The sequence below is a fragment of the Narcine bancroftii genome, chromosome 4 (assembly GCF_036971445.1).
Source record: "Narcine bancroftii isolate sNarBan1 chromosome 4, sNarBan1.hap1, whole genome shotgun sequence".
NCBI lineage: Eukaryota > Metazoa > Chordata > Chondrichthyes > Torpediniformes > Narcinidae > Narcine > Narcine bancroftii.
This window is the reverse complement of record NC_091472.1, coordinates 303,107,286-303,133,328: the sequence shown is the minus strand read 5'-3', so window position 1 is coordinate 303,133,328 and position 26,043 is coordinate 303,107,286. Positions and strand designations below refer to the sequence as shown.

Below are 26,043 nucleotides of genomic sequence, written 5' to 3'. Positions count from 1 at the left end.
TAGTGCTTAATCCAGGATGACCCGTAACTGCAGCAATTATTGGAATGTATAACCAGGGTTCCATCAGCCCATTCAGGCGGATCTATTTAATCTTTCAATCAACAGAAACAAACCATTGACTACATTTTTTTGCTGTTGCTGGAACTGCTTTATGGAAAATTACCATGATGTTTTCTCATGATATATCAGGAAATCAAATGCATTTCCTTCTCTTTCTATTTCCCTTTTTTTCCTCCTTTGCCCATCTTTAATACTCCTGATCCTGCCGTGGAGTGATTGTGTATAATATAAAAAGTGTATTACAAATGTATTCATATTTTCTGATTTTAGGGTTGTGAATTGAGTTTGAGGTATTGATTAAAAAGCAAATTTAACTTTGTTTTTTTTTGAATAGTAAAATACCAGCATTTCTGAATGTGGTTGACATCGCAGGACTTGTGAAGGGTGCTCATGCTGGTCAAGGACTTGGAAATGCCTTCCTATCTCATATCAGTGCCTGTGATGCAATCTTCCATCTTACAAGTATGTATGAAGAGTAATCCATTGTCATTTGAAATGTTACAATATTTAGTATTTTTTCCTAATTCTCAATCTCATTATACTGTTAGATTTGCCGATTTTAGGTGTTTGCTTTGACATAGTTATAGTGTCCCTTCTTTACAGTCCAAAAGTGGTAGGTTGAAAGGGAATCCTGTGACATTAGAGTTGGCATCAACTTGTTAAAATGTTAAACAGTTCCGTTTGTTCAAGTGGGCCTAAAGTTCCATTGCACTTGAAGAGTTGGGTGTTCTTCATATGTTTTGAGTAGAATCAGTTACCATCAGTCAATCATCGCTGCTAAAATTGATTAACTGGGTGTTTATCTTGATAACTGATCATGGATGCTTTTCTGTGTGCAAATTGGCTATTATGTTTTTTTTTTTGCAAACAGTGTTGTCTAAATATTTGTTGGGGTAATCTTTTACTAAATTTAAAAAATGTCTAAAGCTTTTACACTCTACCTGAAACATTGTGCTTTGCAAGATTCTGAAAATTCATTACAATTAAAAAAAAATAGTATGCTGGTTATTTGCTCATCTTGTCTTTGCTTATCCCACCATCCGGCACTGGATCTATAGCTCCACAGCTCGTAGCTCTTCTAGGATGCATCCAAATATTTTTTAAATGTGATGAGGGGTTTTGTCTGTGACAATTACTTTGAATTTATTCACCTGAAGCAGCGGCTCCTCTGCTCCTGCAATAACACACATAACCAGACGGGTTGAGCTCAGTGAGCAGACTAGTTTATTGCAGGCTACTGGGCTACACTTGAACTCCCAGCCCAGACCTGGCTGAGAACCGCGCTGGAGGGTGCTGACGTCACCCAGGTGTCATATGGTCCCCAAGCGTGGGTTTCTGAGCCCCGAGCTGGAAGGAACGGAAACCTACCCCCCCCAAAGGCGCCATTTCGGCCGGCTGCCCCGCCGCGTGGCTTACAAGCGGGGCCGGTTTGCCTGCCTTGTGGTGAGCCACCACACCTTTGTTTTTGAATCCATTGCTAAAGGTATGAGGTCTTTCACAATTTCTTGTGGAAAGGTACCTCATAATTTTGTGCATATTAATCAAATTTCTCTCTGGCTTTATTTGTTCAAAGAAAGCAGCTTCATTATATCTAATATATATCCATACAGCAAGTTTTTTCAGTCCTTTCTTTTCTTTTCTTTCTTTCTTTTTCAATCTTTTTATTATTATTATAATTTATAAACACATACAGTTCAAAGAGATATAAAAAAATACATAGTAAGTAATGAATTAATACAGAGATATTAAACAATAATATTACAGAATAAAAATATATCATAAAAAAATTTTTTTTGATCAGTTTAGGGTGTGAACTATCTCTAAAAAAATATATAATTAATAACAATATATGTTTTTTTTAAAGTTTTTTTTAATTCAGATTTGTTTTTTTTCTTTTTTGGGGTTTTTTTTTTCAGTCCTTTGCTGTAATATAACCAGAACTTTGAAATTGTGTTGTGGCCTAACGAGTATTGTGCACAGTTCTAGTATGACCTCGCTATTCTTATTTTGCATCTCAGCTAATGAGAGGAGACATCCCATGCACAATTTTAATTGACTTATTGATCTGTTCTGCTGCCTTTAAAGATCTTTGGACCTGTATTCCTTCTGTTTCTCCAAATCTTTTGATACTTTTTTTTTTAATATGTAAGCTTATTTGCATATTGTAGGTTGAATTGAAGCATTTTGCGTGTCGGTGAGGGAATTAGCAAGACACTAGTATCACTATAAAAGTGAGACTGTCTCGATCAGTACAGTCTCACTGTTGGCAGTGTGCCACATATTGCCATGTAACAGTGATTTGGAACTATGAACTGTTCTGCCGCAAGGAAAATCTTGAGGGATTTTGGAAATTCACCTCACCACATGGGTCTGGAATTGAAAGCATATTATGGTGTGGGTGAATTAGCTATGGCCAAATTGTCATGAGAATATCTTGAGAGAGAGGAAGGTGAAAGGATAAAACAATTACAAAAAAAAAATCTAAAACAAAGTCCAAAATTAATTGATATCAAACTTCCCATGATAGATGTAGTGCCCTTCTTTCTTTTAGCTGAGGACTCCATGGGCCTGAAAGGGGTCCTGATTATTACTTGTGATCGGCTGAGTATCTCCACAAATTCCTCTTCACTTTGTGTCCCTCAGAGGATACCAGTATTGCAGCAGAATATTTACGCAGGACAAGAGTCGGCAATTACCGATGATGAGTTGAACTCAATTGCTGTACAGAGCAAGTGATGCTGTCTGTTGTAGAGGCATGGATTCATCCTACTGATAAACTACCAATCTTAAGATTGGCAAGCTCTGAGTATTAAAGTGCAGTTCAGTCCCTTCACTGAGCATTTGGACTTCAACATTTTTTTTAAAGTGAAAGATGCCAGCTCTTGTCTGGTAAGCTGAAGACTGTGTACATGATACCTGCTGTACTGACAAGATGGCTTTTTACAGTCATTCAAATGATGGGAGTTTACAGGGTGAGCCAGGATTTAATTGCTCATCCCTAGTTGTCATCTTGAACAATGGCAGTTTTTGTGGACTGGGTGTACTCCTAATTATTTTAGTGAAGGAGTTCCAGGATTTTGTCCCAGTGATGTTGAAAGAATGGCGATATATTTCAAATTAAGGATGGTGTCTGGCATAAAGGGAACTTACAGATGGTAATGTTTCCATGGTTTTATTGCTCTTGCCTTCTAGTTGGTTGAGACATGGATTGAGAAGTTGATGTTTAAGGAGTCTTGTGAAGAGTTGTTACAGTGCATTCTGTAGATGATGCAAACTGCTGATTCCGTCAACAGTGGTAAAGTGAATGAATGATTGTGGGTGAAGTGTCTTTTAAGAAGGCTGCTATGTACTGTATGGTGTTGAAGCTACAATCATCCAGGCAAGTGGAGTTTATTCTATCAAAATGCTAATGCTAGAAAGGCATTGCAGAGTGAAGGAGGTGAGATGTCTGCTACAGAATTCCTAGCCTCTGACCTGCTCTTTTAGCCATATTGTGTAGTTCCTAGTCAAAGGTAACCCCCAGATGCTGATAGTGGGAGATCCAGTGATGGTAATGCCATGGTAGTGGGTTGGAATAAAAAGGCGAGAAACAGGAGGGAGATTGAAAACTTGGCTGAATGGACAACCAACAATAACGTTGCACTCAAAATCACCAAAACCAAAGAGCTGATTGTTGACTTCAGGAATGGAAAACCAGATATGTGGAATCATTGAGGGGATCAGAGGTGGAGAGGGTGAGCAAATTTAAGTTCTTGGGAGTCACAATCTTGAAGGATCTTCCCTGGAGCCAACACACAAATAGCACCATGAAGAAAGCATGTCAGTGCCTTTACTTCCTTAGGAGTTTGTGGAGGTTTGGATTGACATCGGAAACCCTGGCAAATTTCTACAGATGTGTTGTGACCGGCTGCCTCACTGTCTGGTACAGGGACACCAATACCCCTGAGCGTAAAACCTTGTAAAAGGTAATGGACATGGGCAACCTCCTTCCCACCATCGAGAACATCTACGGGGCCACTGCCGTTGGAGAGCAGCAGCAATCATTAAGGATCCACACCACGCAGCACACGTTCCCTTCTCACTGCTACCACCAGGAAAGAGATATAGTTGCCTCAAACCACTAGGTTTAGGAACAACTATCACCCCTCCACCATCAGACTCCTCAGCAATAAACTCAATCAGGGACTCATCTAAGGACTTGCTTTTTTTTTCCCCTTCCTCCTTGTAATGCATTCAGTTGTTTGCATTTGTTTTTGTTTACATGTATACATTTTTTTTTGGATTGCCAGGCCTGAAAGAAAATGAATCTCAGTTGTATGTGGTTATAATGCATGTACTCTGGAAATAAATCTGAATGTCAGAGGATAAAAACTGAATTTTTTCTTTTTGGATATTGTCATTGCCTGGCTCTTGTGTTCTTTGACACTCATCAGACCTAGATATTGTCCACGTCATGCGGCATTTGGTTGAGAACTGTTTTGTTATTTGAACACTGTGCAATCATCAGTGAATATTCCTATTTCAGACCTTGTGGTAGAACACTGCCATGAACGAAATGCCAAAGAAAGAACAATTAGGGACAATGCAAGAATCGGGGTATACTATCTCTAGATATGGGAAGAATAAATGTAAGTACAGTAACAGAAAATGTTTGATCAGGCTGCCTAAAGCACATTGTGAATATTAAATATAATATTTTTTCTGATCAAACCATGCCCTGGAGATAGCCGTTGACATCAACTGCATTTGATTATTTATTGGATGTGATTGTCTTCATAATTTCTTAATCACACACAGTAATCTCCAATAGATTCTGGTTATAGACTTTGAAGTTTGGGGAGTCACGTGATGGAGTAGTGGCCGGTCGGAAAACTCCAGCCCTCTCTGGAAAAGTTTAAAAAAAAAACACAGAAAACACTAAGGCACAAACATAAAAATTAAAATAAAGTAAAAGTAAAGGTGGGAAGAAAATGGCAGTGAAGAAAGAAAAGTCGAAAGCAACGGGAAGAAGAGAAGAAGAAAAGACATCGGAAGAAGAAGGTGAAGGCCTTACCTGTCCGAGGAGGCCCGCTGTGGAGAGAGAAGCCCGCTCCCTCAGGTCAGTCGAAGTCCTGAGCTCGGGACTACAAAAATGGCTCGCGGAGCCAAGCAAAAGTGCGCAACTGCGCATGCGCATGACAAAAAAAACACTGAGGGGAGGGGGGACCAGCTGAGGAGTCGATCTCCACAGCTGAGAATGACAGCTACAACACAACAACAAGAAGAGAACATAGAAAACAACGAGAACAAGAAAGAAGAGAGTAAAAAGAAATCAAGGAAACAACAGATGACCAACCCAGAGGAAGAAGAAGAAGAAGAACATAGAGAAATGGAAGAAGAAGGGAAAGGCAAGACAATGGATATATATATTTTTTAAAGGATATATGGAATCAGTAAAAGAATGGCAATCACAAGAATTTAGTGAAATAAAAAGAAGAATTAAAAGTACAGAAGAAAAAATGAATAGATTAGAGATGGTCATGTCAGATATAGGAAAAAGAGTGGACAAGGTGGAAGAATGAGAAACAGCCGTAGAAATGGAAGTAGAGGACTTAAAAAAGAAATTAGAAGAATCTAATAAAAAAGTTAAAGAGACACAAGAGCTGTTAGCTCAGAAGATAGATATAATGGAAAATTATAATAGAAGAAATAATATAAAGATAGTGGGCCTTAAGGAAGATGAAGAAGGCAAGAATATGAGAGAATTTATAAAAGATTGGATCCCCAGGGTCCTAGGAAGACCAGAATTACAGGAAGAAATGGAAGTAGAAAGGGCACATAGAACATTAGCCCCTAAACCACAGCCACAACAAAAACCAAGATCCATTTTAGTAAAATTCCTAAGATATACAACAAGAGAAAATATATTGGAGAAAGCAATGAAGAAAATAAGAGAAGAATAAAAAGCCACTGGAATACAAAGGTCAAAAATTTTTTTTCTATCCAGACATAAGTTTTGAACTCCTGAAGAAGAGAAAGGAGTTTAATACAGCAAAAGCGATCCTATGGAAAAAAGGATATAAATTTATGTTAAAGTACCCAGCGGCACTTAAAATAGTTATTCCAGGGCAGCAAAACAGACTATTCTCGGATCTGGAGGAAGCACGAAAATTTGCAGAACAACTACAAGACAGACAGAGAGATGAAGACATGTAACGAGAGCAAAAATGACCACGAACTATATGTATGTGTGTGTATATGGATGTATCCATATTTAAAGGAAAATATATAGAGTATAGATAAGAATTAATAAGGGAAAGAAAGGGAAGAGAGGAAGTAAGGAGGGAATTAAGAGAGTGACCTTTGTTATATATGAAAATTAAAATCTTTTCTGGTGGGGGGCTGGGTGGGGAGGAGTTACGGTCACTGCGAAATCAGTTGACGCTTGCGAGTGAATTCGCAAATCCAAATGGAGAGGGGAGATATGGTTGCCCGATAAGGGATAAAGAGCAACTCAGGAAGGGGAGGGGATAGTGGGGTTAAAGAAATTTTAGATAGGAGAATAAGGGAAATGTTTGATGTTTTAGAAATGTTGTCTTATAAAGTGTTCAAAACAAAAAAGCAGAAATGGATAAGAAGGAAAGGTGATGATGAGGAAATGGAAAGGAAAGATAAACAAAGTATGAAATGGCTATGTTGAACTATATGACTTTAAATATTAACGGAATACATAACCAAATCAAAAGGAAGAAACTGCTAAATTTACTGATAAAAGAAAAAATTGATATAGCATTCGTGCAAGAAACACATTTAACTGAAATGGAGCACAAGAAATTAAAGAGAGATTGGATAGGACATGTAACAGCAGCGTCATATAATTCAAAAGCTAGAGGAGTAGCTATATTAATCAGTAAAAATGTACCAATTAAAATAGAAGAGGAAATAATAGATCCAGCAGGGAGATATGTAATGATAAAATGTCAGATATATTCGGAGTTTTGGAATTTACTCAATGTATATTCACCTAACGAAGAAGATCAAAAATTTATGCAAGATATTTTTTTGAAGATAGCAGACACGCAAGGGAACATATTAATAGGAGGGGATTTCAACCTTAATTTGGATTCAAACATGGATAAAACTGGGAAAAAAATTAACAGAAAGAACAAAGTAACCAAATTTATAATTAAATCGATGCAAGAAATGCAACTTTTGGATATATGGAGGAAACAACACCCAAAGGAAAAGGAATATTCATATTATTCGGGTAGACATAAAACATACTCAAGAATAGACCTATTCCTGTTATCAGCTCGCATGCAAGACAGAGTAAGAAAAACAGAATATAAAGCTAGAATATTATCGGACCACTCACCCCTGATATTGACAATAGAGTTAGAGGACATCCCTCCAAGAATGTATAGATGGAGATTAAACTCCATGCTACCTAAAAGGCAGGATTTTAGAGAATTCATTGAAAGACCAATTAAAATGTACTTTGAAATAAATACGGAATCAGTGAAAAATAAGTTTATACTATGGGACGCAATGAAAGCGTTCATCAGAGGGCAAATAATAAGTTATGTAACCAAGATGAAGAAGGATTACAATCAGGAAACAGAGCAGTTGGAAAGGGAAATAGCAAATATAGAAAAAGAATTAGCAATGAAGGAAGACACAACTAAAAGAAGAGAATTGGCAGATAAAAAAATAAAATATGAAACACTACAAACATATAAGGTGGAGAAGAACATAATGAAGACAAAACAGAAATATTATCAACTAGGAGAAAAAACGCACAACATTCTAGCATGGCAGCTTAAGACAGAACAAGCTAAGAGAATGGTATTGGCATCAAGGAAAAAAGACAAACAAATCACATATAATCCAACGGAGATTAATGAAAACTTCAGAGAATTCTACGAACAATTATACCAAACTGAAAACGAAGGGAAAGAAGACAAAATAGATGAATTTTTAACTAAAATTGAACTACCAAAATTACAAATAGAGGAACAAAATAAATTAACAGAACCATTTGAAATAGTAGAAATACAAGAGATAATAAAAAAACTACCGAATAATAAAACACCAGGAGAGGATGGATTCGCAATAGAATTCTATAAAACATTTAAAGATTTATTAATTCCTCTCCTCCTGGAAATAATCAACCAGATTGATAAAACACAAAGCTTACCAGATTCATGCAAAACAGCAATAATTACAGTAATACCAAAGACAGGGAAAGATCCACTCGCACCAGCGTCATATGGACCAATATCTTTACTTAACACAGATTATAAGATAATAGCTAAACTATTAGCAAACAGATTAGCCGACTTTGTACCAAAAATAGTAAATCTAGACCAAACTGGATTTATTAAAAAAAGACGAACAACAGACAATATTTGTAAATTTATTAACTTAATTCATGCAGTAGAAGGGAGTAAAGCTCCAAGAGTAGCGGTTGCTTTAGACGCAGAGAAGGCCTTTGACAGAGTATAATGGAATTATTTATTCAAAGTACTACAAAAATTCAGTTTACCAGAGAAATATATTAATTGGATTAAAGCATTATATAAGGGGCCATTGGCGAAAGTGACAGTAAATGGATATATATCAAAGCAATTTAACTTAAGCAGATCAACAAGGCAGGGATGCCCACTATCACCCTTATTGTTTGCGTTAGCTATAGAACCACTAGCAGAATTGATAAGAACAGAAAATAAAATAAAAGGGATAAAAATAAAAGACAAGGAATATAAAATCAATTTATTTGCAGATGACGTTATAGTATACTTAACAGAACCAGAAATATCAATAAAAGAATTACATAAGAAAATGAAGGAATATGGAGAAGTGTCGGGATACAAGATTAACGCAAATAAAAGTGAAGCAATGCCAATGAATAATGCGGATTTCTCAAAATTTACGAAAGAATCACCATTCAGATGGCAAATGCAAGCAATAAGATACCTAGGGAAACAAATAAATAAAAACCTCGGCCATCTATATAAACTCAATTATTATCCACTAATGAAAAAATTACAGGACGACTTAGAGCATTGGAAAGACTTACCACTTACACTAATAGGAAGGATAAACTGTATTAAAATGAACATTTTCCCAAGGATACAATACCTGTTTCAGGCATTGCCAATATACTTGACGGAGAAATTCTTCAAGGAGTTAAAGAAAATAATAAGGAAATTTTTATGGAAAGGGGGGAAACCGAGGATAGCACTAGATAAATTAACAGAATGTTATAAACAAGGAGGCTTACAACTGCCAAACTTTAAAAATTATTATAGAGCCGCACAATTAAGATACCTATCAGATTTTTATCAAACAAGGGAAAAGCCAGATTGGACTAGATTAGAACTAGATAAAATAGGGGAGAAGATACCCGAACATATATTATATAAATGGGATTAAAAAATTGGTACAACGTAGGAATTCTCCAGTATTACATCATCTGCTCAATATTTGGAAGAAGATTCATGTAGAAAGGAATACAACAAATTACCAACTACCAAAACTAATACTGACGCAAAATCAGCTAATCCCTTTTACAATAGATAACCTTTCCTTTAGAGAATGGGAGAAAAAAGGGATCAAAAGAATAGAAAATTGCTTTTCAGGAAATAAATTATTATCCTTTGAACAAATGAAGGATAAATATAATATAACTCACGATACAGTGTTGGCATACTACCAACTGAAATCCTACTTGAAGGACAAATTGGGAAGCAGTCTGAGTTTACCAGAGGGAAGTAATTTTGAATATGTGATTACAGACACAATGATAATCAAAAAATTTATAACAAACATGTATATTAAACTGCAAGAAAAGGAGAATGAGGAAACAAATGGTAAAACTAAACAAAAATGGGAACAAGATCTAAACAAAGATAAAGAAGGAAACATGGGAGAAGTTATGCTCAGGAACTATGAGAAATACAATAAATACGAGGTAACGTATGATACAATATAACTGGATACACAGGCTATATATTACACCTCAAAAGTTAAATAAATGGGACCCAACAGTATCTGACAGATGTTTTCGCTGTAAAAAGGAAATGGGAACAACAATTCATGCAACCTGGACATGTGAGAAAGTGAAAAAATTTTGGGAAGATCTAAACCAGATATTAAATAAAATCACAAAAAGCAATATACCAAAAAAACCCTGAGATCTTCCTCCTAAGTAACATAAAAAACAAAGAATTTGGACTTGATTTGGATGGTGCACAAAAAAGATTTGTTAGGATAGCCCTAGCTGTAGCAAAAAAATATATTATGTCAGCCTGGAAATTAGAAGATAACTTGAGAATACAACAATGGTATATAGAAATGAATAAATGTATTCCATTAGAAAAAATAACATATAATTTAAGAAATAATATTACAATATTTGAACAAATATGGGAGCCATACATGAAATACAATAGAGAAAACCTACCGGGAACATCTACCACCTAAAATGACAGAAGGAGAAGGGAATGAAAAGAATTGACTCAGTGGAATTTCTTGTTTATTTTTATTGAGTGACAACATTGTTTGACGGGTTTAATGTATCTTAGATTCTGAACTTTAAATGAATGGGAGGGGAGGTAGGGAGGGTGGGATGGGAAGAGGGAGGGGGCGATGGGAAGAGGGCGGGGGGGAGAAAACGACACTGTATATATTTGAAAAGGAAAATGTATGTATCTTGATCAATGTGGTTTATAGTGTGAAAAATAAAAAATTAAAAAAAAAGACTTTGAAGTTTCTCTATTCAAAGCTGATATGACATCCTTATGGTAATGCCACTTGTGCCAGTCACCAGGATAAGAACCAGTGGTTCCTCTATTCCATTGAGCAAACTTTTATGTAAAAATTACTTAAAATATTTTCACAATGGAAAATAGCAAGTTAACTGTTATGAAATTTGTTGAAGGTAATTGATCCGACCTCATCAGCTACAGATTGGCGTGATCTTATTGTAGTTTAGTGATTTATTCACTTCCAAAAATAAAATAACTTAACGGAGAAAAAAAAATGGCAGACAATTTGGAGATGGATGAAAGCCTGGCTCTTCACCCCGAGAAATCAGACAGCTACATTTCCACCAACATATCCCACTGTTTAATCTTCAGCAAGTACGACAGAGATGGCCTTATCAGATGTGATGTTCAATTTTAAGTTGACATTTCAAGCAGCAGTTCATTTTGTCACATTGTGTGGAAAGGCTGCCACCTACACAGCTGCCTATAAACAAGAAAGGGAGGATGTTTTAAACCATGATCACAAATGAGAGCCAGTATTGTTTGGGGACAATGAGGCAGCATATAGAAGGGAGATTGAAAACTTGGTTGAACAGCTTCATGTATAATGTCACCAAAACCAAGGAGCTGATTGTGGATTTAGGAGGGGGAAACCTGGAGGAGTACAATCTAGTGATCATTGGTGGATCAGAGGTGGGGAGGGTAAATCTATTTAAATTCCTGGGAGTCCTCATTTCGAACAACCTTTACTGGACCTGTCATGTGATTGTCATTGTGAAGAAAGCACGTTAGCTCCTCAACTTTCTCAGGAGTTTGCAAAGATTTAGTATATGACATTGAAAACCTTGGTAAACTTCTACAAATGTGTAATGAAAGCGTGCTGACCGGCTGCATCACTGCCTGGTATGGGGGCACCGATACTTCTGAGCGGAAAGCTTTGCAACAGGTAGTACATCACAGGCAAAACTCTCCCCACCATCGAGAAAACCTACATGAAGTATCTTCTATTGAAGAGCAGCAGCAATTATCGAAGATCCAAAGGATCCACACCACCCAGACAGGTGCTTTGATCTCGTTGCTGCCATCAGGTTCAAGAAGATTTGCTAGCGCATCACCATCAGACTTGTAATCAGAGACTCCTTTTAAGACACTTACTTTGCACATTATTTATTATTGAATATTTATTTTCTGCATTGCACAGTCGGTTTGTTTACACTTCCTTTGTTTACATTTCTCATGTTTGCTTATGTAAATTGTGTACAATCTTTGCACTACCCATGGGTAGAAATCCTGCCTGACTCATAAGAAAAAGAATCTAAGGGTTGTATGTGATGTCATGTATGTACTCTTGACAATAAATGTGAACTTTGAACTTTTCCTGCCAAGTTAGTCCATTTTACTATTTTTCCCTTGTATTCCTTGTGCTTTTACTTTTTTTGATAAGATCCATACAGACAACTTCACAAACATTCTCTTCATCAACTTCTATTGTTACCATCTCAAAGACATGTTGTTGAAATTGGTATTCCCTTTAAAATTCATGCTGACAGGTGTTAATTAAACTGTCTTTTGAAATGAAGATTTGTACCAACCCTCAGAATTAATTCCAGTACTTTGTCCACCACCTGAAGTTAACTAACTAGCTAATTACTCAGTTTATTCCTTTCCCCTTTTTAAACAATGATACAATATTAGCTTTCCTCCAATCATCTAGTTTTATTCCTGAAGTGATAGCGGATTGAAGAATTGTAGTTAGAATATCTGATATTTTCTCTCTTTTTTACTGCTTGGGCATAATTTCATCTGAACAGTGATTTATCTATTTATAAAGGTGCCAAATTGTTTAAACTTAGATGTGCTTAATGTATTAAAATTGGTATATCTTGCAAATGATAAGGTGAATTCAGAGACTGGTGAGGTACAGTATAGAGAACCAGGGGAATGTTCAGGAGGAGAATGTGTGAAAACAGACATCCAGCAAATAGATAAATTGTGGTCAAAATGTGGAACTAGCAGATGCATTTTTCTCTCGCATTTTGGGAAAGGGACTATTCCCTTTGTGACTCTGGCGTATTGCTCTGTCTCCACCAACTATCCCCTTTCTCAGTACACTTTTCTTTGCAACTCAAGATACAATATGTCCCAAGATTCAGAGGCCCTTGATGTTCTTCCAAATGAAGTAACTATTTGGTCTTCTAATATAGTGTACATAAGTAGGATGAAGGAGAGAGATTTGCTGCAGGAATGTGAGGAGACAGGTTACAATTTAAAAAGCAGAACTACAAAGAGAATGTCCAGATTACACACTGATATGGATGCAAATGGGCATGGGGAAATAAAATCAGAGAAGCAAATGCATGTATCATGCTGGTGTGGGAGATATTGTCTCAATTCATGGGGCAATGGAGAAGACAAGGTTGTTTCTCCAGTTTGGGCATTCCTCAATTCAGGCTGGCACCAGTATCTTAACAGAGTGGGTTACTGCTTTTCTGAGAACCTCCACTCTGTGGATCTCAGCTAGAACTCCTGGTTAATAACCATTTTAATTGCCCTGGCGATTTCCACAGAAGCATGCCGGTCCATGGTGAGACCAAACATAAACGAGGAAGAACATGTTTTCCTCCTGGGCGGCTTTAACCTAACTGCATGATAATCAAATTTTTCAATTTCATTCTCGAAAATTATATTAGAATTAGACAGTTGGATTGAATTATGAAAGGGTGTATTGATTATTTTCTTTTATAGTCCCTTGGAGGATATCAGAAAAGTTATGCATCACTCATTCAAACAAATTTGTACTTAAGTTGAGTTTTCCAAAGTTTATTAAGCAATATTAAACTTTGAAAACGTTATTATCAGTTACTATACGTTTTACAAGCCATTAAAACATTGTTAGACGGTCAAAAGAAATTGTCGGGTTGGATGGCTTCCCTGATCCCTCCATTTCACACAACAAAAGAACTAAATTAAGCATCTTATCTTTCTATCATGGCCGAAAAACCATCTGTAACCTTGGCTCAAAAATGTTGCTAGGAGACAGCATAAAAATGTTAAACAACAGCCAGAAAGCAGAACTGCTTGTGAGTTTGAAATCCATTTTAACCCTTACAATATCGACGCCCAATTATTATATTTAAAAAATAATAACTATCACAAAGAAAAAAAATCAAGCATAGTCCTATAGTATATTGGATAAATTTCAAAAGAAAATATGTCAATTATTAAAACTTTCTGCCTCTTGCAAAAGACAGAGTTTGGTAATTAGATGATGAGATACCAAAATCCATTGTACATGAATGGAGATGCTGGATTCAGGATCTTCATAAGCTGCAAGATTTCAAGATTGACAGATGCTTCAAACCCACAAATTTTGGAGCTGTGACATCTGCTCAATTGCATGATTTTGGTGATGCATGTGAAGACAGTTATGGAACCATTAGTTACCTGTTACTGTACGATAACAATGGATTTGCAATGGGAAAGACCAGAGTGGCTCCAATAAAACCAGCCACTATCCCTCGAATAGAGTTGATGGCTGCTAGCATGGCAAGCAGAATGGACACAATGCAGTAAAGAGTTGTGAATGGAGCTAGCAGACTCCATATTTTAGTCTGATAGCACATCTGTGCTGAAATACATCAACAATAAAACTTTTGTGGCTAATAGAATCACTGAAATTGATAAAGTCTCACTTCCAATACAGTGGAGATACATTAATGCAGTTAACAATCCTGATCATCTGGCATCCCAAGGTTTGAAATCCAAGTCTTTTCTAAAGAAAGAAATGTGGGTGTCAAGGCCTCGATTTCTTCTACAGCCTCAGAAAAAATGGCCTCAAAATCTTTATAAATTAAAAGAAATTTTAACCAGAAGACCGTGAAATCAGGAGTAGGACTGCAAATGTTGTTCAGATAATGTCTGAACAAGTGGATCCAGTTATCATCCTGGAATAGTTTGAAAAGGCAACAGCATGAATGCTCAGACTTTAAAAAACTGCTTCTGAATCATAGCAGAAAGGAAAACAAACAAGTGATTTTCCCTGCTCAATTTCAATCGAATAACATCCATCAAAGAAATCTACCACAAAAAGAGAGATCTTGAGACTCTTGATAAATGGTGGTCTCACGGTTGAAGAATTGGTTAATGCTGAGAATGAGATACCTGCTTTTGCCAGTGGAAGAGATTTGCAAATTAAATTTAAATAGTATGTTGATAGATGCCTTACCTAGATGTGGTAAAGAACCTATTGTCATCACTGCAGACATTGAAGCAATGTTCCACCACGTTAAAGTCTTCTCTTGGCAGTCAGGACATCTGGTGCCAATATTCCTACAGGATCATATATCAAATCAAGCTGACTGTTGATAGAATCCCCCTTCTTGAGAGAGGCTGGTCCTTCAAAATAATTTTGTACTTAAAAATGTCACACTGAATATATCATTGTGCATCTAACACCCTCTTCACAGGAAGGTTGTCATAGTCTAATTCCAAATTCTTTTTTTTTGCCCTTTCTCTTTGAGGTTTGGCAGCCAGTACATGACGACTTACTTATCCACTTGATAAGTAGAAATCCTCCCTTGAAACAGATTACTCGCAATTTATGATAAAGAGCTCTTGCTTATTCTGTAGCTACAGAATTAAGACAGTCATCAATATAGAAATTATTCCTGGTGGTGCTTATAGATTGAGAGCTAAACTGTTTCATATTATCCTCAGCACACTTTCTAAGGGGAAAATTTGCACAACTTGGTGATGAAGTTGCTCCAAACAGATGCCCTGTCATTCTGTATTCCTCCATGTTCTGGCCACCAAACAAATCGTAGCAAGTCACAGTCTTCTTTTGATACTTTAACGTGGTGGAACATTGCTTCAATGTCTGCAGTGATGACAATAGGTTCTTTACCAAATCTAGGTAAGGCATCTATCAACATACTATTTAAATCTGGGCCCTGTAAGAAATGAGAAAAGTACTTTTTTTTTAAACCATCATTACGTTCCAAGATATCATCTGGTACTTTCTCTGCATAACCTTTAAATATCATTTCACTAGAACAATTCCAAGTGGCTGCTCAAATTCTGTTGATTTTTTCTCAGTAATTCTGTGGGATTTGTATTCCCAGCAGCCGTAACCTTCTCTCTTTCTATTGCCTCTTTCAGTCTTTGAAGAGTAGTTTTGGCTCCACTTGAATCTAATCCCTGATGTTGTAATTCTTTTAACTTCCTTGACCTTCATCTCCTCGACACATACCTCCTCAGGGGCAGCTGCTTCAGCATCGGCTGCTATGTTATCCATCCAACCGACCGTCATTCTCAGGCATCAAACTTGCACAACAATAACTCAAAAACAAAAACAGCCCATAAAGGACAAGTAGCAGTTTATTCAAACTGTGTCCTAACTTGCAATAAACACATAGAAGAAATCCTTAAGTAAGGCTTACCACTTCTTCATTGGTCTTGATGATGTTGTTGATCTCCTTCAGTTTGAAATGCTCTTAACAGAGTCCAATCGGTCGAGTCCAAATTCAGTTTTCAACTTTTCTATTGACTTAATTGTAGTGACTATTGTCCTTTATAATCCCTTGAAGGATATCAGAAAAGTTGTTGTTGTCTATGACTCATTCAAACAATTTCGTACTAAAGTTGAGTTTTCCAAAGTTTATTGAACTATATTGTCAGTTGCTATACATTGTTACAAGCCATTAAAACGTTGTTAGATTGTCAATAGAAATTGTCAGGTGTCTTCTCTGATGCCTCCATTTTGCATAGCAAAAGAACTAAGCATCTTTATAATATGGCCAAGAAATCATCTGTAACTTTAGCTCAAAGATATTGCTTGGAGACAGCATAAAAATATGTTGAACAACAGCCAGAAAGCCTCAAACTGATCTGCTTGCGAGCTTCAAATCCATTTTAACCCTTACAAAGGGATATTCTGTTGAATAATCTGTTGGTTTTTTTTTGCCATTGTAACGGACAAAGTTTGACCAATGCAGTAATAAGGGGCTTTGGCTGTTTTGCTTTACATAGAAATGGAACAGGCCCAATGGTTCAGGGTGCCTGTGCTAAACATGATGCCATGTTAAGATACTCAACTGTCTGCAAATTGGCTGTCAGTCTCAATGTCTCTAAAATATTGCTGTTACATTAGTTTCAAATGCCTCCCTTGTATGTTCCAGGCACTTACCAACTTTGTTAACAAGAAAAATCTTGCCTCGTAGTTCTTAAACTTTCCATCTCTCACCTTAAATCTATGCCCTCTAGTATTTTGCATTTCCACCCTGGGGAAAAAGACTATTTATTTTGTCTGTGCAGCTTGTAATTTTATGTACCTCTGTGGTCTCCCCTTATTCTCTAACACTTCAGGGAAAACATTCCCCATTTAACCAACATTGTAGCTCATTCTCTCTAATCCAGGCAGCATCCTGGTAAATTTCTTTACCCTTTCCAAAGCCTCCACATCTGGTAATGTGGTGACCAGAACAGTGTGCAATACTTCAAAAGCGGCCAAACCAAAGTTTTCTATAGCTGGAATGAGATCCTGAATTTTCTCTTTAGCATCTTGAGCGATGAAGTCAAACGAGCCATATGCCTTTTTTTATGACCCCTTCTATTTGTGTTACCATTTACAGACAGCTTTGGACTTGCACTCCAAGATCCCACTGTATGTCATTGCTTCCAAAGATTCCTCCATTTACTGCATATTTTTCTCTTACATTTGACCTCCCAAAGTGCAACACCTCACCTTACATGAATTAAACTCCATTTGCCATTTCTCTGCCCATCTTTCCAACTGATTAATATCCTGCTGAATCCTTTGTCAGCCTTGCTCACAATTCTGTAATCTTTGTAATCACCTGCTCAGTTACCAATCAGCCTGGCTACATTTTGGTCCACATCATTTCGCAAATATAAGAGAACCCAGCGCTGATCCTTGTAGAACACCACTGTTCACAGACTTTGTATCAGAATAACATGCCTTCATCATTACTCTTTATCTTCCATGACTTTCCATAATTTTCTGGATAAGCCTACCATATGGAACATTGTTCAAAGCTTTACTAAAGTCCATGTATGCAACATCCACTACCTCATTCTCATTAATTATGACTTCAAAAAAACTATCAAATTTGTTAAATGTGACCTGCCAAGCACAAAAGCATATTGATTATCCCTCCATAAGATGTGCTTTTTCAGATGCAAGTCTGTTCTATCCCAAAGAATTTTCACTAATTTCTCTCCCACTGACAAGAGAGCTCAATGTCCTAAAATTTCCTGTTTAGCCTCTGTCTTTCTTGAACAGAGCATCACTATTGGCTATTTACCAGTCCTCTGGAATGTCACTCTTGGCCAAAGATGATACAATGATATGTCAAGTACCCTACAATCTGTCTTGCCTTTCGCGTGTACTTGGTGTCAATCCATCAGTTCCTTGGAACTTATCCACCTTAATGCTCTTCAAGAGGTCAACAACACCACCCTCTTGATATCAATGTACCCTGACCTTGAAATTCTTGGTGAATATTGATTTTAAAAAGTATTTTTTTACTATCTTGCATACTTGCCCTGAATTCAGGCATAAATTCCTGCAGTTACCCTATTGCTTTTAATAAAATAAATAGAGACATAGGAGCAGAATTATGCCATTCAGCCTATCAAGTCTGCTCAACCATTCAAATCATGGCTGATGTATTTTTCCTCTCATCCTATTCTCCTGCCTTCTCTCTGTATCCTTTGACACCCTTCCTATTCAAGAAACTGTCAACCTGTTCTTTAAATGTACCCAATGACTTGATTTCCACAGCCATTTACTTGATCTCCACACATTGCACAATTTACCACCCTCTGGCTAAAAAAAACTTTTACTTCACTTCTGTTATAAAGTTTTATCCTTTTATGGTGAGGTTGATCATTTTTAATTTTTGAAGAGTTTAGGTTATGGACATGTTACAAGTCCAGAGGACCCCAAAACTGAGCAGTAATATTCACCGACAAAAAGTTGCTTTTAATTATCTTTAAATATGAAAACAGAATCACACTTTAACTACTATTGACTTATCTAACCTAACTTAACCCCCTTCTAATTCTAAGTGCACGAGTATGTAATGTGTGTGTTAGTTCAGAAAAGTTATTTGATTCACAGTCCAACCTCACCTCTCATTCCTCCAAGTTCACTAGTTGCAGGCAATTCTTATACTGTGTACAGAATTTAACTTTTTTAAAGTTCACCAGGCTTTGGTACTTGAAAGGTAAATGGTTACCACTCAGGAAGGTTCTTGTCAGTTTTCAGAGAGATATGTGTTGTTTGCTGATTCCTTTTTAATCAGCTACTTCAATGTCTTGCCGAAGAAACTTGCCCCCTCCGGGTTCTCCAGATGATAGCCTCTTTCTTTCAGGTCACCACAGAGTATCTTTTTGTTTCTCTTATTTCAAGTGAAACATTAGACAGCCAGTCTTCTCCTCTTGCATGAACCACAAGGGCTTTGACCAGGCTGAACAAAGCACTCACAACCTGTCTTTCAAATGGGGTTTTTCCACAAGCTTTCCAGCTTGTCCTGTTCCAGTCCCAGCTGCTGTTGCTGACTGTAAAACTGAATTTTCTCTCTCCCTCTCTTTTTTTCCTCTCGCTCTCTCAAAAAACCTGTTTGACTCCCTCTGCTTGCAAAACCACATGACCCTCTTAGAACAGAGACAGTCTGCAGCTCTGACAAGCTCTTTCGTCTGTTACCTTTTTGTAAACAACAATCCATTAGTTAAGTCTCTTGGGCACTCTCCAAAGCTCTTGCAAAGGGTCTTGGCATCGACATGTCTAGCATGAGCGGAGCTCCAGTGTTTTAAATAAGATCTATTTTAAAGTGTTTGTATGTGACCTACACTAACAAACCTTTCCCAATTTATATTCCAAAAACAAATCTATATACAATACAAACACAACATAATCTGTCACAGACAGTTCTCAGGAACAGCACACCCTATGGTAAGTTGGAGTCTTCCTGAAGTTGTATTATGGCAGCTTGGTTAGGAACACAATTTGTTCTGCATTAAATGACTTGCCTCATGATCGCTCAGAGCTTTTCTATAACAAATAATGCAAAAAAAAATTCTAATCTTGATATACAGAGCCTCTAACATTAATTCAATATTATGCAGAAGAATGCAGCAGATTTGAATTGAAACCTATCTGTCACCCACCTTGTAGATTGATTCCCCAAATTATTCTTGCAGTTTTTTCTGCAATATTCACCATTTACAAAATGGACAGCTGGAACAGCAAAGTGTCTACAACAGCTCTTCCCAACCCCGTGACTTCAAGAGGGACAAAGGCAGAAGGCCTATAGAAATAACACATCCTGCAAATTTCCCCCTGTCTTACATTGTCATGACTTGAAATAATCTTGGCTGGGGATCAAAATCATGTCAACCCGACATAACAACATAAGGGTACTTACATTATGGATTATAATAGAATCATAGAACACTGCAGCCCAGAAATAGGTCCTTGGCCCTTCCACTCTATGCCAAATTATTAGTCTGCCCAGTCCCGCTGACCTACACTCAGACCTTATCCCTCCATAACCCTCTCATCCATGTACTTGTCCAAATGTTTCTTAAAATGTCAACACTGAACCCATATTCACTAATTCAGCTGGAAGTTTGTTCCTCACTCCTGTCACTCTCTGCTTAAAAAAGTTCCCCTAATTTTCTTTTTAAAGGTTTCCCCTTTCACCTTTAACAAGTGTCCTCTATTTTTTGTCTCTCCTAATCTTAGTGGAAATGAACTTGCTTGTACATCTCCATCAAATCTCTCTTCATTCTTCTACACTCAGGGGAATAAAGCCCTAATTTGTTTAAACTTTCTCTGTAACTCAGTTGTTCAAGTCCAGTCAACATCCATGTAAATTTCCTATGCACTCTTTCAGTCTTGCTCCATCTTCTTCTTTAGCTTGTCTTTGCTAATATTTTTTTCACCCCATCTATTTTACCATACTTTATCATCTTCTAGGCTTTCTGCTGTACCAGACAGTAAAGGTTTAACATAATCTAGTTCCAGAATTTGTATATTTTTTTGATCATTTTGAGATGGACAATAAATGTTTTCATTGCCAGCTTTGCTTGCATTCCTGGACGGGGTACCACAATTTTTTTTGTTGAAATTTTATTTATTAGTATCATACATGCATTTCAAATGAGCTTGCATTATCATTACACAATAAATACTAAATAATTTTCAATTTTCCCCCCATCTCTAATTTTCCCCACCTTCCCTAACTCTTACTGATAGAAAAAGAAAAAGAACATATTCATAGTAATACTTGTAATTACATTAATAATACTATATATATATATATATATATATATATATGTGTGTGTGTGTGTGTGTGTGTGTATATATATTTCTTGATGTAAATACCATATTTTCAAGGGGGGAGTTGGATTAGAAGGTCTGGATTAATCTCTACCCATAAATCTCATATAGGGCTCCCAAGTTTGACAAAAATTATCATATTCATCTCTCGCAAGTATTTTTTTCTAATGGGAGACGATGCTTTATTTCAATAAACCATTCTTCTATTTTTACATTACTTTCCATTTTCCACGTTATAGCTACACACTTTTTCACTATTGCTGTTGCTAAACTCAAAAATCTTTTTTCATATTTTTCTAATTCCAAAGTAATATCTTTATCATATATATGCATTACCCAACACAAAGATTCTTGGATCTATTTTAATCTTTACTTTTAATATTCTTCTCTATCTTTTGCCTTTTCACACAACCTTACTGAGGGCAAGAAATTAGCAACTTTTTTTACACCTAAAACATTGAGTAGAGAAATATGGATTAATTTTATTCAACTTGTACGGTGTATTTGATGTAAAAGAAAAAATTATATTGAACCATTTGATATCTGACATTAATTGTATTAATCTTGCTGTCTCTACATAGTTTCGTCCATATTTCCTCTTGAATTTGTATATTTAAGTCCTGTTCCCATTTCAATTTAGTTTTATACAGATCTTTTTTTTCCTTTGAATCTTGTAGTTTATTATACATGGTAGTTATAAACCTGTTAATAATAAAAGAATCAGTAATGACAAATTCAAATGGACTCTGCTCGGGAGTCTCAAATCTGTTCCTATTTTCCTCTTCGAATATGATCTTAATTGATGATATGCAAATATTGTATTTTGTGGTATCCCATATTTCTCTTTAATTGATCAAATATCATGAAAATTGTACCTCTAAAACAATCTTGAATTTTCTGTATTTTTTCATACCAAATGTCAAATCAAAAATTATTCATTGTAAATGGAAGAAGTTGATTTTATCTTAAGGTTAAATGAGCCAACTGATAATTTCTTGTACCTCTTTCTACATGCATCCTATTCCATATTCGAAACAAATGTTTTAAAATTGGTATTTCTTTCCTAACATTAAAAAATTTCATAATTCCATTTATACAGTATTTTCTTTGGAATTTCTTCACCTATATTTCTCTGAGAGTACCACACTTTCTGACTTTCCATGGGTTTCAGTGCTGGGTCCCTTGGTGGGATACATGGGTTTCAGTTTCGAGAGAAGCAGGAAAAGCTGAGAGCAACATCCTAATTATTACATCCATCTCTGCATGAAAGTTGCTGTTTGATTTTTATTCATTGAGTTCTAATAGACATCACTTTTTCTCTTGCTTTCTGTTCCTTTGATCCCCTAAGCAAGTAAAAAAATTGTCATCACAGCATTTTTGGGATTTGAAGTGAATCAGATTTTCTTTCTTTACAATTAATGGGTTCTTCTATGAGTTTAATATTTTGATTTTTGGTCAAGCCAAAAAAATATGTTCAGCCTTTTCAGTTCTTGAAAGACCAAGGTGACTTTTGTTAAGAAGGTACACTTTTTTATTTTCTGGGAAAGTTTACAAAATCCAGTTGGGCTTTCTGACATAGACTCGTTGGGCTGATTGGAGTCCTATGTTGACTCACGGAGCAATCCCATTCCTCCACTTATTTCCCTGTAACCTATTATCTTATAATCTTCAACTCCATCATCAAGCTGTACTGGGGATAATTCATAATAGTCAATTAACTTATCAACCAGCATATCTTTGGGAAGTGGGAGAAATGTGTGGTGTGACAGAGAAAGCATGTAAATTCTATACAGCACCAATGGATTTAACCCAGGTTCCTGGAGCGATGAGGCCGCTGCCTGCTTTGCCACCGGCTTATTAACAGCTTGTAAACTTTTAACTTGAAAGCACTTGTGACAGTTAATAAATGTCTCTGTTTTGGACACAAAAATGAAGGGAAACTTTGCAAATTTCTCCAACTTCTCTAGATGCTTGAAACAACTGTGGTGTTAATTTCAGTGAGCACCATCCTGTGAAAATTATCTAACTACTCACTGCTACATTGTTATCAGTCTAACCAAAATGCCTTTTCCCCCCCATTCCCTCTCTCCCTCCCCACGCCACAAATACATTTAAATTCTAAAAGCATGCTGATCACTTGTCATCTATCAATGGCACCATGAAAATTACTTGTGGTACAATGCTTGCAAGAAAATCTTTTGTGTGTTAGACATCAGCTTTGTTTTCCACAATTAAAGTATTACATGCTAGAATAAGTTGTATGTTGTAAAAATGGTGATGCAGCCTTTCTGTTACAGCTGAATTTGTTTGCTGATTCTTAGCAGCCGTTGACTTGTCCTTTGTATAAGGAGCTTCTTGATCAGTCATCTTGTGATCTCACTTGCATAAAACAATATATTCCAAGATATTACGAAAACAAATGGATAATATTTTTATTTTATATTTTGTTCATATTTAAGTGTCGTGTTTATTGATTCACATTGTAACTCAATGTGACTTTGTAGGTTGTGGGTCACACCTGAGACCTGCAGGCTGGCATCCAGTATAATACTCATGTCTGTGTGCTGCACTGCTCAAGATATTAGATGTTAAACCAAAGGCTGATCTGCATTCTTATGAATGTAAAAGTTCTGATTTTTTTGGGGGGGGTGGGATTATTATCAGAGTAATCCCTGTACTCAACATTTGTCTTTCAATTTGTACCTGAAAATCTGATCATTTGGTCATTGTTATGCACAACACCAAATTGGTTGCTACATTTTCTGTATTTCAAGAGTGGCTGTACTTCTGAGATGCAGCTTTTAGTCTAAAGTGCTTTTATGACAACCCAAGGTTGTGAAAAGTGCAGTATAATTGAATATTTTAAATATTCTTCTACTCCACTGAGAATGCAATGTGTTTGACTTAAATGTGCTGTGTCTGCTCTTTGTAGTTTGAGATTGTCCAGTGGTGCTTGTGATATCTTGATTTTTGTTTGTATTTTAACTGGTAATGGGTGCATTTCGTTTTATGTTTTAATGTTAGAATTGTAAGAAATTTTTTACAATATTAACAATATTGGAACCTAGTGTAAATAAGTGCTTTCTTTATTGAATTCTGTGTGTCTTGCATTGATCATGCCCTTGGAGCTCTACAATTCATAACTATAATTTTGCATCCCTTTGATTTTTTTAATTGTTTATTCATTGGAATGGTCGTTGCTAACTATCTCTAAATGCCCTTGGGAAGGTGATGGTAAATTGCTGCCTCGGAAACCCCAAATAAACCTCAGCACCGTATTTTGACCCACTTCAATGAAGGAATGGTAACACATTTCCAAGCTTGCGTAGTATAACCTGGAGGAAAAATTTCAGGTGTTTGTGTACCTCTCTTTTCCTTCTCAGTGGTTAGAGATCTTGTGCTTAGGGGATGCTTTATTTAACTTGCAGCTTTCTTTTCCCTAGAGTCTGTTCTGCCATTGCCTTTGGCCTCTCAGCTTCATTGTTATGACAAAACATCATAAATGAGGAAAGCCTACAGTCAACCCTTACAGATGAGGGTGTCCTAACTGTTTCTCAGTTTTTGGTATTGGCTCATCCTTTTTTAACTGTTCTCATTGGTATTCCATGGATTTCCTAATTTGAGGCTGCTGTCTGGCTTATTTATATTTCGCAATGTATCCTACTTTGCTCCAGTTTTATTGATGCTGAAGATGGAGATCGTGGCATTTCATCCTTTGCTCCCGATGAGCAGGTAACCAGACTTATTCTGCTGTTGTGATACTTGCCATAAAGCAAAACATTGACCCTCTGTATTTTTCTATTCATTCGGCTTTTCTTCCCGATACTCTGCCATTGTCCTCTCAAAAATTATATTTACATACATGGTCATCCCTTTATCTATCTGAACACATATGGTCTTTTAATATGAAAGCTTAATCATAGTGGCCTGTACTCTTGCAACTTGCCACAAACATCTGTCGAAACCGAGTTTTTGTATGCTACTATGGATCAAGTGCAATTTTGGCACAAATGCTTCCCTTTTTCTGACTATGCAGGTTACAGTAGGATACCAATTAAGTTACTGGACTAAGGGATATCTGGTGGTCCATTGTTCCAGAGAGTTGGGTTTTCATCCCACCATGGCAACTGGGAAATGTAGGTAATTCATTTAGATTTATTAGCTATGGTTTTAATTAAAGCTAGTGAGTAATGACAAATGTCATGAAACCCATCTTGTTGGGCTAAAGAAATCTACCATTCTTATTGTTGAGCCATTTTGTGACCTGAAACCAGCCAATATGATTCACTTTTGACTGCCTCCTTCATTCAAGGCCAATGAACTGGGGTATCTTCAACCATGAACAAATTTTAAAAAAGCACACACACACTTTAGCTAGTGAGGGTTTGACTCTTCTGCTTTATTTGATTCACTTGTTCTTTGACTGCTGTGTGTTCTAGGAGAATCTAAACTTTTTGCTCAGAGTGACAAAGATGAGCACAGGACTGGTTATTGCTGGCTTCACCTACATCAGAATAAACTCTGAAATGGTGTCCATTTTTAACTGCTTTTAATTCAGGGTTATCCCAAGAATCAAAAATAATCAATGTCTTTCGTTCATTTTGATAAGTTGATCCTCAACATCTTTTTCTTTCATCCACTGCACTCCATGCCTCTGTTGTATCTTCAGTCTATATTTGGTTTCCAGGAGGCCTAACTCCTGAGAAATAAGATATCTTGCTTCAGGTACAGGTATCTGTTGAAAATGGTAACTCCTGTGCTATTATGAGGGCAACATCTTGTGCCACATGTATGTTTCAGTGCAGATCCACACAGAATTGTAATGGGTTCTTTAACCACAAAAATGCTGTGATCAAACAATCAGATGACAAT

At 36.5% G+C, this 26,043-nt stretch overlaps 1 protein-coding gene across 5 annotated transcripts in view; it reads left to right on the top strand.

Annotated features, from left to right (window-relative positions):
* ola1 (Obg-like ATPase 1) overlaps window positions 1–26,043 on the top strand; it is a 270,802-nt gene that overhangs the window by 99,580 nt on the left and 145,179 nt on the right. For all 5 annotated transcript variants that reach the window (XM_069935753.1, XM_069935751.1, XM_069935755.1 and 2 more), the window contains one exon: window positions 395–522. In XM_069935753.1, coding sequence (XP_069791854.1) covers window positions 395–522 — 128 coding nt within the window. The remainder of the gene's footprint in view (window positions 1–394; window positions 523–26,043) is intronic.